This window comes from Egretta garzetta, unplaced genomic scaffold (genome assembly GCF_000687185.1).
Source record: "Egretta garzetta isolate BGI_Z169 unplaced genomic scaffold, ASM68718v1 scaffold417, whole genome shotgun sequence".
In the NCBI taxonomy this organism is placed as follows: Eukaryota; Metazoa; Chordata; class Aves; order Pelecaniformes; family Ardeidae; genus Egretta; species Egretta garzetta.
The window spans coordinates 335,242-352,485 of NW_009260227.1; the positions used below are offsets into that span (position 1 = coordinate 335,242).

General features: G+C 54.7%; 1 protein-coding gene across 1 annotated transcript in view; it reads left to right on the plus strand.

Moving 5' to 3' along the window:
• The window catches only part of DBH (dopamine beta-hydroxylase), a 14,222-nt gene extending 288 nt beyond the window's left edge, over positions 1–13,934 (plus strand). The window contains 13 exon segments of the mRNA XM_035897654.1: positions 1–133; positions 2,420–2,566; positions 3,971–4,228; positions 5,632–5,808; positions 6,237–6,339; positions 7,874–8,040; positions 10,422–10,553; positions 10,667–10,705; positions 11,589–11,648; positions 12,312–12,439; positions 13,462–13,694; positions 13,728–13,855; positions 13,857–13,934. The exon segment at positions 1–133 is cut by the window's left edge and continues 67 nt beyond it. Of these exon segments, the coding sequence (XP_035753547.1) occupies positions 1–133; positions 2,420–2,566; positions 3,971–4,228; positions 5,632–5,808; positions 6,237–6,339; positions 7,874–8,040; positions 10,422–10,553; positions 10,667–10,705; positions 11,589–11,648; positions 12,312–12,439; positions 13,462–13,694; positions 13,728–13,855; positions 13,857–13,934 (1,783 nt within the window).
• The last annotated feature ends 3,310 nt before the right edge of the window (positions 13,935–17,244 follow it).

The window sequence follows — 17,244 nt, forward strand, 5'->3', positions numbered from 1 at the left end:
GAAAGCCGTGAATTTCCAGCTCCTCATCAGGGACCTGCAGTTCGGGCTCCTCTTCGGGATGTCGGACAGGGGCGAGTTTGAGAACGCGGACCTGGCTGTGCTCTGGAGCGACGGGCACAATTCCTATTTTGGGGTGAGTTGCTCGTGTGTTTGCATGGCTGCTTTTGGGGTTGCCTCTGGCTCGTGGTTTCAAAGAGTGGGGCTGCTCCAGGGCACGCAGGTGCTGGACTGCTCCCACTGCGCAGGTGGAACTGGTCCGAAAGGGCTGGGGGGTTTCTATCCCAGAGCAAGCCACGGGTCAGGTCTACGCTATGGGTTTGGCACAGGGTCTGAAACCCAAAGGGAAAAAGATAGAGCAGTGCGTCAGCAAGGCTGAGTGGAACCCAAACCTGGATGTTCCTGCGATGCTTAGCGGCAGAGGACTCCAACAGGCGGTCGTACAGCCCAGCTCACACTCACACGCGTGCACACACACACACGGAGGATGCGTCAACAACTGGGTTTGCTTGTGCGCCGCTGTCAGTCACGTTAAAAATCAACCGCAGCTCCCGTTAATGACTTTGAGACAGTGCAAAAGTTATCAGCCAGCCAGGCGGCTCCTGCCAGCACCAACAACCCAGCTGCCAGTTGCGTTGGCCGCTATCGCAGCCATCAACGGGACACGGGAAAACACAACCTGACGGCTGCCTGCCAGCGGCGCGGTGTTATCAGAAATTAAACATGCAAATGTATTTGGGTGGTGTGTAAATGCCTGGTGGTAGCGGGTGGCAGGGGGGAACGACACACGACTCATTTCTAATTTTGCTGTTTGATTTTGCTACTGCAAATCGCTGCCCTGGCTCACACCAGGGCAGGCTCCTGTTTGCTTTGCTTTTCCACCGGCGCTGTGGTTACAGACCTCCGGCACCTACCCATCCCCAGACCACCGCCTTAGGCTTGTTGCAATTGTACTTGGCTACCGAAAGTGATTCTTATTTTTCCTCCTGTGAGGCTTTCCAGCAAGTTAAATTTTACCTCCCTGCTTCCTTTGAATTAGCCATAAAAATCCATTCTTTCACAATCAGCTGCAATGTGATCTGCAGTGCAATGCAAGGATGAAAAGGAGGGCTTATTATCTATACTGTTTTCCTGCTAATTACCAGCCATTCAGGATGCGTGGTGGCCCGAACGCTACAGTATTTCACAGCGTCATGTTAAAAAACCATAAAGGACCATTTCTAATCTGCCTTCGTGGGCTCACGGAAAGACAAACAGCGCTGAATTAAACACCGGGCAGCATTCGGGCTTTCTCTTTCAGCTGGTGCTCAACAGCATCCTGCAAGGAGGTTTCTATAAATCTCTCCAGTCCTGGTTTTCTCTCTCCCAGCAGCCTTTCTTCTGGATAAGTATGTCAGCTGTTAAAAAGATCCAAATTTGCTTAACCCCCCCATGTACTACGAGATTAATTTGCACACCAGACTCCTATGAAAACAAATGTCACGCTAGCTTCATGGAGCTGATTTTACTCTCCCCCTCTAAGGACGATATGTTCTTGAAATACCACTCTATACTTCTGGCTGAAATGACGCCAAGATGCTTTATTCTTTTTCTTCTGTTTTTTCCCCCAAGATAAGAGGACCCATGCCACTTGTGTACATACGGCAGGGTACTTGTTAGGTGCCTTTTCTCAGCAAACAAAAGGTATCAACAGGAGAGGCAAAAGATCAGGAAAACAGCACATTTCAATTCCAAATTATTGTTGGATTTTATACTCCAAACCTTCAAATCCTTAAGTGCAGGGGTAACCTATGGCTTTGCTTCTTGGTGTGGCTCTGTCACCATCATCAAGAGCGAGCAGTTTTTGGGAGGCCTTGCTGGGCTGCTGAAACAATCTGGCCACACCAAATTAAGGTTTTTGAAGAGGGGTAGCGATTTCTGGGGCTGGCACTACAGACCAGCAAGGGTCTGATCTTAAATTGCAAGCAGCTGGTTTGTGGCAAGGGTCTTGGAGAGCACATCCCCCCTCCCAGGAAGGTCCCCTCAACCAGATATACCCAAAACACAGCACAGACCGATGCAACACCTTTATGTGTCCCTGCGGGCTTTCCTCCCCCCATGTCCTTTCTCCCAGTCACATCTCAACTTCTAAATGTCTTTCTGCAGAATATTAATACCGGGTCACATATTTCACAGGTGCCCACCCATGTGCCACCACCAAGGATCTCATGGCAGGGCCCGTGCTGATGCCAGGGCTTGTGGGCTGCCAGAGGGGGGCATGGGGCAACCAAAACCCGGCTCCCTCCACCTCCAGGATATGGAGGATGAACCGAAGGAGGACCTCACGGTCTGTGGTACCACTGGAGGTCACCGCTGTGGGCTCCTGGGGCTGAGCGGGGCCAGCGGAGCCTCCCAGCTTAGCGGTGTGCTCTTCCTCCCGCAGGATGCCTGGAGCGATGCCAAGGGGCAGCTCCACATGGACTCGCAGCAGGACTACCAGCTCCTCGGGGCTCGGAGGGCTCCCGAGGGGCTCTACCTCCTCTTCAGAAGAGCCTTCAGTACCTGTGACCCCAAGGACTACCTTATAGAGGTACGGCATTGCCTTCACCCTGCTATAGCACTCCCCAGCCCTCTCCCAGCCCTGGGGCAGAGCTCCAAATCCCAACCTGCATGGTTGTACCTACCCGGTGTTTTGTTCTGGAGGCAGCATCAGGCGTTTGCGCTGTCTAGGGCAGAAAGGAAGCGTGCTGCAGATGTCAGCCCCGGGACATGAGTAATGTTTGGCACGATCTATTTACAACCCCTTATAAACTTCTATAAAGTGTAGATTTTAGCTCGTTTGCATCATCCGCTCCTGTTAAGCATGTGTTAGGTCTATATAAATACCCTCCTGCATCACTCTGGTTTGCAGTCTGGAGCCAACTGTTTGGAGTGTTACAAAGAGGTGTTGGTGTTGTTCGACGGGAAGCAAAAAGGAGGGTTTTGGCAGGAGCCAGAGCAAAGGGATGGCACATAGAGCCGCTGTGGTGTGCTTGTGTGTGGTCTGGTGAAGTCTCTCCTGGTCTGTATTCACCGCTCCCCCATGAGACAGGATTTGGGGGAAATGTTCCCAGCGGGGATATCGAAGAGCTTTGGGGTCTCAGCCACGGACCCCAGCTGTGGGCAGGAATCGGCACCAGGCTCCTTTCAGATGAAAGCCTTTGGTGGGCAGGATATTTTAAAGCCAACGCGGGCACAGAGTATCCTTGAGTTTTTGTTGCTAGTTTTCAAAAGCTTGTCTTACGGTGGGAAATGTCTACTGTCTGCCAAAACATGGAGAGCCCTGGACGAAAAAAAATCTGTGTGAACCGGGAGAAGACTTGCTGGTCTTTATTTTCTGATCCTTTAAGATCCTTTTCCCTTCTTCCTTATCTCCTGTCCAGAGCTCATTGTGTTCAGCAGCACCTTCTTTTCTTGCAGGACTTTGAGCAGAGCTTTTCGCGGTACCCCCCGACAGAAATGGGGAGAAAGAGAGGATTTCAGGGAGAAATTTTGTTTCTGCTGTTCTACCCCAGGCTGCTGCCTGTGGCCATTGCTGTGGCTGGGCTGTGGGGTGCGATGGACCTTGAATTGACGTGGTTGTCCCAGCCCGGAGCTCAGGAGGGACGAGGGGCTCTGAAGAAGCAGAGAGGAGAGGTTACCGTTATGGGCAGGGCAGAGGTGTGAGAGCAATAGCATTAACTTCCTAAGTTTAAAACTGATGCCATCTAGAGAAAACTTTTCAGACTCTCCCAACTGGTAGGGAACCCTCTGTCATCATGTCCGCCAAAGAACCTCCAGTCTTTCTGGGACAGCCCAGCAAAGTGAGCTGCTGGTGAAGTCAGGGCGGCTTCCCATCTGGGGATGGGCCAAAAGGCCCATTCCTGGATTCATGTCACCAGTATTGGTGCTAATAGCCCATGCAGTTCACGTTCCTGCATGAAAAACTACCTGATATACTTTGCTCTTGCTTCAGGATGGCACCGTGCACCTTATCTATGGGATCCTGGAGAAACCGGTCCATTCCCTCCAAGCCATCAACATCTCTGCCATCCACAGGGGACTGCAGAGGGTGCAGCTGCTAAAGCCCAACATCACTGTCCCTGAACTGCCCAGCGACAAGAAGACCATGGAGATAACGGCCCCTGATGTTGTCATTCCCAGCCAGGAGACAACCTACTGGTGTTACATGGCAGAGCTCCCAGATGGCTTCCCCAAACACCACATTGTCATGGTAAGAGGCGGGAGAAGAGGGTTGCTTTCCCTGGTGCAGATCAGAAATTGCATTCACCTTCAGCCATTCTGCAAAGTCCACCTCTTCTCTGCCCTTTCACAGGGAGGCTTTCAGACCCATACCTCTTTCCCAACATGATACCAAAACATCTCCCAGAGCCATCCCACCAGCCAGTAGCATCCTCATGTCTCCTAGAGAACCTAAAATCAGAAGTTTCTCAGCAGGAGGTGGCAGGGTGCTGACTTTCCACCTGGCACATGGAACAAGTTCCAGGGCAGGCTCAGAGCTGACCCCCTGCAGAAGGCAGAGCTGTAGCCATCAAGGACAGACCCACAGCAGGATTGTGGCACACAAGGAGCCACGAGGAATATATAAACATGGGAAACAAAGGAACGGGGCTGGTGAGAGCAGGGCAGAGCGAGCCAGGATGTGAACTGACTTCTAAAATATTAGGCATGCACCAAAATAAAAAAAAAGGGGGGAGGGGGTTACAGACATAAATGCAACTTGTGTGCATTGCCCAGATGCGTTGCACATGCTTGGGTCACCTCCCGCATAGGAGAGGCAGAAACCTGCAGCAGCCTAGTGCCGGGGACAGGCAGGCGTAACACCAATCTGGCCGCCCATCACGAGCTGCTGGGAGAGCATCGCCCTGGCGGGCACAGAGGTGGCTCGGCAGATGACCTGGCACATCCAGAGTCAAAACCACCCAACGGGGAGAGAGAAAACCTGACACATGAGCCAAAGCGAGCGCTCAGCGATTTATAGGGGAGAGACGGTGTTGCAAAGGAAAACTCAGAAGGAGGATTTTCTCTCCAACAGATGGTGTGAAATGAATCATCTGTGTGTAAGTAAAAAGTGCGTAACTCCTGATACCTTCCCGCTGCTGCAGATCATTTCTACAGCTGGTGCTTTTAGCTAGAGCCGTTCCTCAGGCTTATTTGAAGTCACTCTTTCTGCCCCAAATCCCACTCCCTGTGTCCCAAGCAGCTGTTGGCTAGAAACAAAACCCAATAAGCTGCCGGCAATGCTACCACAAACATGGCCAGGACCCTCTTTAGGAAAAAAACAACGTTCCCAGGGTCACCTCAGCCCTGCAAAACCGGCAGAAGACTCGGTCATCAAAAAGCAGACCAAGAGCTTCTGCTGATAGGCTGCATCTGTTGCTGGAGAAGGGACGAGGTGTTTCTCTGTGGGTTCTGGTGGGCTCTGGGTTGGTCCCAAAGCCAACCAAGAGCTTTTGGCCCTGGTGCCTCTTGCCCAGAGCAACCTTCCCTCCCCATCACACGGCAGAAACTGTCTCCCATTCAGTAAGGGAGAGCAGACATACCTGCCTTGGGCTCCTTGGGATGGGCTCCCAGCATGGTCTCAGTGTGTCTTCCTTCTTGGACGCTGCTTTGCAGTACGAGCCAGTGATCACGGCGGGCAATGAGGCCCTGGTCCACCACATGGAAGTCTTCCAGTGCGCTGCCGAGTTTGACAGCTTCCCCCATTACAACGGGCCCTGCGACTCCAAGATGAAGCCAGACCGGCTCAACTACTGCAGGCACGTGCTTGCAGCGTGGGCCATGGGAGCGCAGGTGGGTGCAAGATGGGTCCCACTGCCCTGGGTGACAGCTTTGCTCCTAGGTGCTTTCCTGCTGCCTCCCAACCCTTCCCGCTCCCACCTTGGGATTGCCCCGTGCAAATCTGCAGAGATTTGTGTCCAGCCCTGTCTCAGCTCCCCCCCGATGTGTCTGAGTTTCCACTTGACCCCAGCCCACCTCCCCCGTGCCATAAATCGGTGTGATGCCCCTGATCAGTGACTGTGCCATTGCATGTGCATGCCAGCACATGAGACGCCTTTGGAAGCAAGACCAGCTCACCAAGCACGACCAAGAGCACAAGTCATGTCCCTCAGCCCATGGTGGGGGTCAGGATTATGCCCAGACATTTCCCTTAGCCTTCTCAGCCTTGTCCCCAGGAAAGCCACCCCATTGCTCCCCTAACACCCTCCCTCTGCTTCCAGGCTTTCTACTACCCTGAAGAAGCAGGGCTCGCCTTCGGTGGCCCGGGCTCCTCCAGATATTTGCGCCTGGAGATTCATTACCACAATCCCCTGGTGTTCAAAGGTGAGTGGGCATGGGGCAATGCCCAGCGCCCCCCCAGTGAGGCAGTGGCAGGAGAGCTGGGTACACGCCGGGCACGGCCACCCTGCCAGGGAAGGGCTTCATACAGAAGAAAACCTGGCCAAAATCATAGCCCTGTTTGCAACTTTCTGGAGAGCTCACGGTCCAGATCTGTGCTAGCGGGAGGAATATGTTAAATCCCCACCCTGCTGCTGCCTTTCCGGTCTCAGCGAAGTCATCCTCACCAGAGGCTGGACGCCGTCCTCGTGCATGCCCAGCGGCGGGGAGGGAGACTTGGGGAAGGGAGCCTGGCTGAGCCCGCTGCCCCCCGGCAGAAAGCTGCCCCTACACATCGTTCCTGCCCGGCAATGGTCCAAGGCAACACCATTATTTAGCTGGGCTCTCACAGGGTGTGCCCCCAATTTCTGTGGAAGGTGGTGGTGGGGCCGAGCTCAGAGCCGAGAGCAGCAGTGGTGCCGAAGCCACCAGAGAGACAGCACCAGCCTGGCTGGGGATGGGGGAATTTAGATGTTGTTTTACTGGTACTCCTGCTTCAATAACATTGTCAGGAGACACATTTAAAAAAAAAAAGGATTCCAAACAACCCAGTTTCTTCATTTACATAAAAACAAGTAGCTTCTTGACTACCCAAGTGTATTTTTAGGCGACCAGAGCATATGTACTGTAGATCAATCATAGCACATTCGGCAACTCGAGAAGAAACACGTCTATAAATACTGAGCTCATGTCTTTCATAATTTATCTGCTTTTGCATGTTAACCAATAGTGTCTCCCCCGTTATTCTTATCCCTGGGTGGGCTCCAGCCCAGAGACAGAGAGTTCAAAGCCAGCTTGAACCTCTCCTGACCTACTGAACCTGCCCCTTCCCCTTGCTCACAAGGCCAGGTGACAAAAGAGAGCCAGAGCTTGGCTTTGCATGGCAGCAGAGCTTGCTGCTGCCTCTGCCTGCCCCATGGCCAGCATCTGCCAGGGGCACACCATGGGCACAGGGTCTTCTCCAGCTCCCACCAGCTCCTTGGGAGAGGTTAAAGGGAGCAATTGCAAATGCAAGAGAGACCAGCAGCTTTCCAAATGCAAGGAGAACTTGCTCCATATGCATTTCTCCCCCTGCCAGGCCCCCAATAACAGCATGGCCTTAGTTGCTTGGACGCGTCAGTTAAAGATGACACGGGCCATATTTCTGAGGGAGTTCTCCAAAGCACCGCATGATCTTTCCTCCTGCTTCAGGCTCTCCAAAGACACAACTTACCTCTCCTGGGAGCAATTCAGCCTCAGGCTGGTGACCTCTCTAGGGGACCAGGCAAATGTTTGGGGCCACTTGGTAAAGACTTGCATGAAAATGTCTAGGATTTTAAAGCAATAAGAACGGCACACATGAGGAAAGCTACAAGTGAGCAGCCAGAGCACCTCGCCCCACACCCCCTGCAGCACAGCATCATTTTTCATGCCTGACCTTGTCCCGGCAGCCGTCAACTTCTCCTGTGGTGACTTGCAGCCTTGTTCTTTTGCCCACCAGGTCGCCGTGACTCCTCGGGGATCCGCCTCTACTACACAGCCACCCTGCGACGCTATGATGCTGGCATCATGGAGCTGGGCTTGGTCTACACACCGGTGATGGCCATTCCCCCGGGTGAAGACGCTTTCATCCTCACAGGGTACTGCACCGACAAATGCACCCAGCTGGTGAGTGCCCATCCTCGCCACCCTGGCTTCACCTCGGAGAGGAGAGGTTGCAAATGGCTTTTCCTGGGTCCCAGGCAGCAGTGATATGGCACCAAGCTCTGGGCTCCCAGTTCTCAGCTTTACACTCCCTGAAACCCCTACCATGAGGTGTGCTGGAAAGAAAAAAAAAAATCTGCTGTGTACAACAAATAGAAATCAGCTGGTTTGGATGTGCTGAATCCCCCTCAAAGCAGCTCTTCTGGGGAGCCATCTGCTCCGGCTCCCCCGGGTACCATTCCCATAAAACTTAGAAAGCTGCCCCTACACATCGTTCCTGCCCGGCAATGGCCCAAGGCAACACCATTATTTAGCTGGGCTCTCACAGGGTGTGCCCCCAATTTCTGTGGAAGGTGGTGGTGGGGCCGAGCTCAGAGCCGAGAGCAGCAGTGGTGCCGAAGCCACCAGAGAGACAGCACCAGCCTGGCTGGGGATGGGGGAATTTAGATGTTGTTTTACTGGTACTCCTGCTTCAATAACATTGTCAGGAGACACATTTAAAAAAAAAAAGGATTCCAAACAACCCAGTTTCTTCATTTACATAAAAACAAGTAGCTTCTTGACTACCCAAGTGTATTTTTAGGCGACCAGAGCATATGTACTGTAGATCAATCATAGCACATTCGGCAACTCGAGAAGAAACACGTCTATAAATACTGAGCTCATGTCTTTCATAATTTATCTGCTTTTGCATGTTAACCAATAGTGTCTCCCCCGTTATTCTTATCCCTGGGTGGGCTCCAGCCCAGAGACAGAGAGTTCAAAGCCAGCTTGAACCTCTCCTGACCTACTGAACCTGCCCCTTCCCCTTGCTCACAAGGCCAGGTGACAAAAGAGAGCCAGAGCTTGGCTTTGCATGGCAGCAGAGCTTGCTGCTGCCTCTGCCTGCCCCATGGCCAGCATCTGCCAGGGGCACACCATGGGCACAGGGTCTTCTCCAGCTCCCACCAGCTCCTTGGGAGAGGTTAAAGGGAGCAATTGCAAATGCAAGAGAGACCAGCAGCTTTCCAAATGCAAGGAGAACTTGCTCCATATGCATTTCTCCCCCTGCCAGGCCCCCAATAACAGCATGGCCTTAGTTGCTTGGACGCGTCAGTTAAAGATGACACGGGCCATATTTCTGAGGGAGTTCTCCAAAGCACCGCATGATCTTTCCTCCTGCTTCAGGCTCTCCAAAGACACAACTTACCTCTCCTGGGAGCAATTCAGCCTCAGGCTGGTGACCTCTCTAGGGGACCAGGCAAATGTTTGGGGCCACTTGGTAAAGACTTGCATGAAAATGTCTAGGATTTTAAAGCAATAAGAACGGCACACATGAGGAAAGCTACAAGTGAGCAGCCAGAGCACCTCGCCCCACACCCCCTGCAGCACAGCATCATTTTTCATGCCTGACCTTGTCCCGGCAGCCGTCAACTTCTCCTGTGGTGACTTGCAGCCTTGTTCTTTTGCCCACCAGGTCGCCGTGACTCCTCGGGGATCCGCCTCTACTACACAGCCACCCTGCGACGCTATGATGCTGGCATCATGGAGCTGGGCTTGGTCTACACACCGGTGATGGCCATTCCCCCGGGTGAAGACGCTTTCATCCTCACAGGGTACTGCACCGACAAATGCACCCAGCTGGTGAGTGCCCATCCTCGCCACCCTGGCTTCACCTCGGAGAGGAGAGGTTGCAAATGGCTTTTCCTGGGTCCCAGGCAGCAGTGATATGGCACCAAGCTCTGGGCTCCCAGTTCTCAGCTTTACACTCCCTGAAACCCCTACCATGAGGTGTGCTGGAAAGAAAAAAAAAAATCTGCTGTGTACAACAAATAGAAATCAGCTGGTTTGGATGTGCTGAATCCCCCTCAAAGCAGCTCTTCTGGGGAGCCATCTGCTCCGGCTCCCCCGGGTACCATTCCCATAAAACTTACTGCCGAGCTGGCTATGCCCCAGCGGTGCTTTCCCCCACGGAGATGGGTAGATTGGCCTCTGCTTCCAAGGAGCTCGCCAAGAGCTCTCTCAAGTGTGCTTTCAAATTGCCCACCTTGCTCTCAAGGAAGTTTTAGTGGACGTTTTTGTAGGGCCTACCCAAAAGGAATCATTTGTGCCACTGCTAACGAACGCGAGGAAGCAAGCAGCGCCCAGCTCGGCTGCTCCTGCTGACTTAGGGCACAGCGTTGGGGTTGGCAGCAGACCAAGTGGCTGTCCCACCGCAGGGATCTCACTTCCATGGGCACAGCGATCCCCAAACCCCTGTGTGGGAGCAGCGCAGGGAGGCCGGTCCTGAGCATGCAGCAAGGGGATGCTCAGGAGGGGAGAGGGACGGGGATGGGGTACGGAGGCTTGAGCCATCCTTCCCCCAGGCTCTGCCCGCTGCCGGCCTCCGCATCTTCGCCTCCCAGCTCCACACTCACCTGGCAGGAAGAAAAGTGGTGACGGGCGGGCGGGGGCGGCAGGTCGTGAACGCGGACGGTCACTACAGCCCCCACTTCCAGGTACAGGGGTCTGCAGGGGCAGTGGGGGGGCCTGGCTGGAGGTCGCCTGTGGGGCTGCCCTGGGCACAGCACCATGGCATTGCTCTGATGTGGCCCCTTTCCTTCCCTCCCAGGAGATCCGCATGCTGAAGGAGGTGGTTGCAGTTTTTCCAGTGAGTGGCTCCAAAAAAACGTGGTGGCTTCCTAATAGCGCAAAGACCTTCCCCTGACCCCGCAGCCCGGAGACCCCTGGCTCCTTTACACGGCCTCAGCCCCTCCGCCGCCGGCAGCCCCTGCCCCTGCGCAGGCACCGCTGCCATCGGGGACATCCCGGGGGGCTGTGGGAGGACACGGTCCCCATGGCCATATCTGCCACCTCCTCTCATATGGCACGAAACCAGTGTGTGGGCAACCGAATTGTGCCGGGAGCTAAATTAAGCATCTAATTTAGCTGGGCTTCCTCTAGCAGGAGGGGGCTCCTCGGGGGGTGAGGGCAAACCATGCACGCACTGGAGGTGCCCCCTCCCTCTTTGCTCGATGGAAAGAGAGGAAGAGATTCGGCAGTGAAGGTGGTGGAGTGGGTCCCGGGGCTGTATGGGTGAGGAAGGACCCAGCTGCAAGGTGGAGGGCACCCTGGGGAGCTGTGGTGCCCCAGGAGGGTGCTCAAAATCCTCAGCCCCCGCTGAAACCATACCCAGGGCTGTGCTCCATGGTGTCCCCACGGGCCCTGGCACCGACTGCGGAGGGGGAGGCAGTTGTGCCATCAAGTTGGGTACAGGTTTGGCACTTCAAAATGTTGCCTAAGAGTATTTTTTTTAGGTGCTTTAGCCCTGCAGGAATTCTTAGAAAGTGAGGAAAAGCAGGAAACACCATTCCTGGGATACAGCCCTAGGGAATCTCCCCAGGGGATGCAAGTTTAGCAAGCACTCCTGTGGTACCGCTACAGAAAGCAGAGAGCTGCTACGTTACAAACCCCTCCAATCCCCAAACTTGCTGATCGAAGAGGGGAAACTGCACTCTCACACCTACACATGTCTGTGTTCATCCCCCCCCCAGGGTGACGAACTCATCACCACCTGCACGTACAACACGGAGGACCGGAGCCGAGCCACCGTGGTGAGTGGCAAGCTCAGCCACCCACGTGGGGCTGGGTTTGCACCCCAGGGCTGGGGGGCACCCACCAAGGGGGCACCTGCATGAACCTGGGCTCAATCACAGCCAGGAACCAGAGGGAGGATGGTAAAGAAGCAAGCCCACAGGGCTCTGCTGCCTGCAGCGGGGATGTTAAGGTGCTAATTGAGAAGTAGCATGTGTCACTCTAATTCCCATCACAAACTGTTCCACCGGGAATTAATTGTAATTAAAGAGAAGTGGCATTTTTTTGACAGTGCATGTTATTTTCTTACATAGGCAGCAAAAAAAAAGAGCCTGTCAGAGGTACCATCAACAGGGACAAAACTAAATATAGCAGACGTATTATAGGAAATCTGCATTTTAATGTAAACCACACGATCTAGCCCAAAAGTCTGTCCTTGCATAAAGGGTGGATGGGCAGATGAGCAGAGCGCAGCTGTTCCCATGCATCTGAAGGGGTGCATATATATATATATGTGTGTGTGTATGTCTGTGTGTGTGCGCACATACATGTGCATGTGCACGTGGGCACACATAGGCATGAGCTTTGTGCCTTTGCAGCCCCTCTGCCCTCCCTGCTGCCCGTGCAGCCCCGGCAGGGCCGAGCTGGACCCTGCTTCCAGCACGTTTGTGTCTGTGCCGCAGGGTGGGTTTGGCATCCTGGAGGAGATGTGTGTGAACTACGTGCACTACTACCCCCAGACACAGCTGGAGCTCTGCAAAAGTGCTGTGGACCCAGGCTACCTGCACCGATACTTCAACCTCGTGAACAGGTACAGAGCCCCTGCCCGGCGGCGCTGAGGGGAGAGGGAGCATTCATAGAATCATAGAATGTTTTGGGTGGGAAGGGACCCCTAGAGGTCACCCAGCCCAACCCCCCTGCAGGAGCAGGGACACCTTTGACCACAGCAGGTTGCTCACAGCCCCGGCCAACCTGGCCTGGAATGTTCCCAGGGATGGGGCCTCCACCCCCTCTCGGGGCAATCCCTGCCAGGGTTTCACCACCTTCAGTGTAAAGAATTTCTTCCTTAGATCCAGCCTAAACCTACCCTGCTTCCGTTTAAAGCCATCCCCCCTTGTCCTGTCCCAGCTGGCCCTACTAAAAAGCTTGTCCCCCCCTTTCCTCTGGGCCCCCTTGAAGCCCTGAGCGGCCGCACTCAGCTCTGCCCGCAGCCTTCTCTTCTCCAGGCTGAACACCCCCAACTCTCCCAGCCTGGCCTCAGAGCAGAGGGGCTCCAGCCCTCGGATCATTGCAGAGCCCTTTGTTTGTGATGCTGGAAAAAAGTTTAAAAAGCAGGGGTTGAGGTGCTGGCTGCATGTAGGTAGGGGTGCTCAGGCAGTGTGCGTTGGAGCACCGTCCTGTCCTCCCCTGCCCGCAGAGCAGGCAGCCAAACCCAGGGCTCTAAGGACGGCTGCGTAGGGAGAACGGCCGGGAAGGAAGAGCATTCCCAGGGACGGACCTCCCAGCAAGAGTCAGTGCACACCCAAGTTCTTATGTGCAAAATACTTCTTATAACCCAAGGCGGACGCCGAGCACCCCTGTCAGAGCAGCAGCTCATTCACCCACGATGAGAGGGGCAGATGCTGACCTTGCACAGGGTCACCTACTCACGGGCAGCCGGCTGGTCCCAAATCTTCCCTCGCAGGTGCTGGCTGCACAAGGCTCTCCCTCCTCCCAGCGCCGCCGACTTCGGAGCTGTTCCAGGCCAAGCTTTAGGCAGGGAGGATTAGACACATCCAGCGCTGAAAGGGGACAGCACTGCTGCGTTTCAGCGTGGCGTTTCTCCCGCCCCAGGTTTAACGACGAGGAGGTCTGCACGTGCCCGCAGGTCTCCATCCCGCAGCAGTTTTTCTCCGTCCCCTGGAACACATTCAACAGAGACGTGCTGAAATCCCTCTACGGCTTTGCTCCCATCTCGATGCACTGCAACAAATCCTCAGCCGTCCGGTTCCCGGTACGTATAGCTTCACATCCAAAGCTTCACAGCAAAACTCCTGGCCGTAGGTTAAACGCCACTCGGCAAAGCTGTGCCACAGGGTGACCCCGATGAGCTGGGCCAGGTCTCCGGTGCTCGGGACACAGCTGCACCCAGCGGGCTCAGCCCAGGGAGCTGGAGCTGCCTGAGGAACCCCGGCGTCAGCAGGACACTGAGCCCAGCCCAAACCTGGTGCTTAAAACCCAAGCAGGGTGCTTAAAACAATACGGCACAAGCCCACCATGGATGTGCTCAGCCAGATTCAATTAGGAGATGCATTTGCATAAAGTGATTTTGAGGCTGCTTTTGCTGAGTGCGAAAGCAGGGCTAGCTCCAGAACCGAGGAGAAACGTGAAGCATTTTTTAGGATTTTGGCAAATTACATTGGGTCCCAGCAGAGTGAGCTCATTACACAAAGCATCTGTGCAGTCTCCAAACCCAGCAATCCAGCAAGACGTGAAGGATAAAGGGCCATGAGATCTTTAAAGAAAAATTGGGCCCAGCGATGACAGTGACGATGACGATAGTGATGGCAATTTAAAACCACTGATGGTCCCTCTCACCATCAGCTCCCGATGCCATTTATCAGTACAATAGACTTACACGATACGCTATTTCTGGAGCCAGTGCTACCCACGCAGCGCCGGAGGATGCCGAGCTGATTGCAGGGAAGACCATCAGCTTTCTGCCCCGGTAACACCCCTTTAGCAAAGCCTGCTCTGGAGGGGCAGAAACCTTTCCCGTTCCCCGGAACAGGAGACCCGGGCACCTCTTGGCCATGCAGAGCTCTGCTGCGGGGACAGAAGTTTTGTGCAGCAGCAGAATTATAAATTAAGGCCCTTAATTATGGCCCAAGCAACTCTCTTGATTTCAGAGGGATCTGGGGAGTGGCCAGGAAGAGACACGAGTGGAGCGGAGACGATGCCAGCACAAAGTGGGTCACAAGCATCCCAGCGAGGGCGAAGGAGCCGAGCTGCCCTCCTGCTCCGCTGGTGTTTCCAGAGCGAGCCCGATTTTAAGACAACTCATTTATTCCACGCTGTTTCTGCCAAGAGAAAAGCACCAGCTTCTAATTAAGCTCGTGTTTTTGCAGTTCAGCAATCCCAAACTTGACGAGCTTTCTGGAAGGGCTGAATGCTGTTAATTATTGAGCAAAACCTCACGGTAACACTTGTGAGCGGCTGCAGGGCTGTTGCTGTCCCCGAGCCCCCTGCACCTGCAAGGGCTCGCAGTCAACCCTCTGTACTCCCTACCTTCAGATTTCCACTCAAAACCACTGAAAACAACAACTGTCGAGACGCTCCGAATACCTTTGATCTACCCCAAAAGCAGGGTGCTGGCACAGGGTTTGGGACATGCCAGCAGGACAGACCGCCGCAGCAGACGGGCTCAGGGTTGGGGCTGAGCCCTGCAGCAACTGCACCCTAAACATGCTTAACTGCTCTCGTAAGCCATAAGGGCACAGGAAAATAGTTATTTCTCCAGCTGGTGCTTCCCTGCAATGCTGTCCCCCTCCGGTCGCTCCCTGTGTGCTTTGGGATGGTCCCTCTATCCCCCTCCACCTTTCCCAGGGTTTTCCTGGTGCCAGTGCGGCTCTGGCCCGTTTAGCTTAACATATTACAAGGCATTTCAGCTGAAAACATAAATTCAACTTTCATCTTCTTGCTGATGACTCACGGCTCTACCTCTCCCCTCCAGACCCCCCCTCCCCCTGCTCACGCTGCAGCTCAGCCTCACGCTGACGTTTCCACCTGACCGCGCAGGCCGCAGCCCTGCGGCTCTGGCCCGTTTAGCTTAACATATTACAAGGCATTTCAGCTGAAAACATAAATTCAACTTTCATCTTCTTGCTGATGACTCACGGCTCTACCTCTCCCCTCCAGACCCCCCCTCCCCCTGCTCACGCTGCAGCTCAGCCTCACGCTGACGTTTCCACATGAGCGCGCAGCCGGCAGCCAAACCATTGCATCGCCGAGCCACAGCTCAGCCCAGACCGAGCCCCCCCTTCACCCTTGCAGCTCCCGCCTGCGTCTCACCCGGCCACCAACCCAGACCAACACAACCCATCTGAGCTAGATCCTGACCCCTGTCTCGCTCCAGCAGATCGCTCCTTGCAAGGAGCATCCCCAGGACAAGGTGCCCCCATGCATGCATGGAGCTGGGGGTTCATCCTGGCCATGGTCACCTTGAGCCCTGATGGCTGGGACAGCCCTTCCCTGGCTCTGCCCCACGGGAACCTCACCCAGGCTGCTGCATCCCTCCTGTTCCGCAGCAGCTGCGCGTGAAATCCATGCTGGCACACTGTGAATGTTGCCTCCAACCAACCTTCCTGCCAATGCCTGGTGGGGAGCGTTTCTCAGGGCTGGGCTGAGAGCACGGTAGGTCGGTGGGACTCCCTGGTTTGAGTTGTCCCCATCCAATTTGGTGGGTAACACTTTTTGGGGTGGAAACTCCCTAATCGTGGTGGGGTTGTGCAAAGTGGTGCACCACAGATGTCTGCACCGCTAAGGGGATGCTTAGGTGCTTCTGCAATACAAATAATTAGTCACATCTCATAAGAAAGCATCCTGGTTTGGGCTAGAACCACTTCAAAATATTAAAAACCATTTCACTTTTACAAGTAGGGAGACACATGGAGTCTCCAAGTACCCAAAACCCCGACTTGGTCTCACGGTGCCGATCTCTCTTGCAGGGCGAGTGGGAGAAGCAGCCGCTTCCCAGCATCACCGAGCGGCTGCGGGAGCCCGTCCCTCGCTGCCCGCCCGCCCCGGGGCCTCAGCCTGCCGCCCCCGTCCCCCTCGCCCTGGGCAAGCTCAGGAGGGACTGACCCGATGCCCGCTCCCTCCACCACCGTGGGAAGCACCTCCAGGCAGGAACATCCGCAGGGAATGTCATCTTGCTGCTCTCCCGGCATCCCTGCCTACACAGCGATGCCAGCCGGTACCCTGGCCCCTGCCTCTGGAGGGGGTTAAGGTTTATGAGCTAGAGTTCAGAAAGTACTCTGGAGATGGAAAGTGCTATATTTAGTGCGTTATTAGCAATCCTGGCTCTGAGTAATGCTGCTTTCCGCCCCCAGAATAATAACGTGGAGGTTTGCTATTGTGTGGAACCCAGCGCGGCCCCGGGGAGGGGGGAAGAAGCCTGTTTTCCCACAGGGAAACTGAGGCACGGAGCAAAGACCTGCGTGGGAGCAGCATACAAGCCTTCCCCGTGCCCCACGGTCCTGCCCAGCTCGGGGCGGCTCCGTGGGCGCTCTCCCATGCCAGCACCCACTGCGGGGGGGGACGGAGGGAGGGAGGGATGCCACGACGCCCACCCCGCACTCGCCTCCCCGCTGCAGGGACTGCGGCTCCCCGCTGCGCTCCTCCTCCCACTCCCCCACGCTGGGGATTATCCATCTTGACGCCACCAGATGCCGATGGCCAGGAACAAATGATACCTCCGTGATGGGGTTTAGAAAGGGAAGGGATGGGGAGGAGGGACAGGAGGGGAGGAAGACAAACCTTTTAGCAGGAAAAATGACTCCATTAAATATCTAAATGTAAAAAAAAAAAAAAAAAAAAAAAAAAAAAAAAAAATTGTTTTTTGCTGTTGATTTCAAA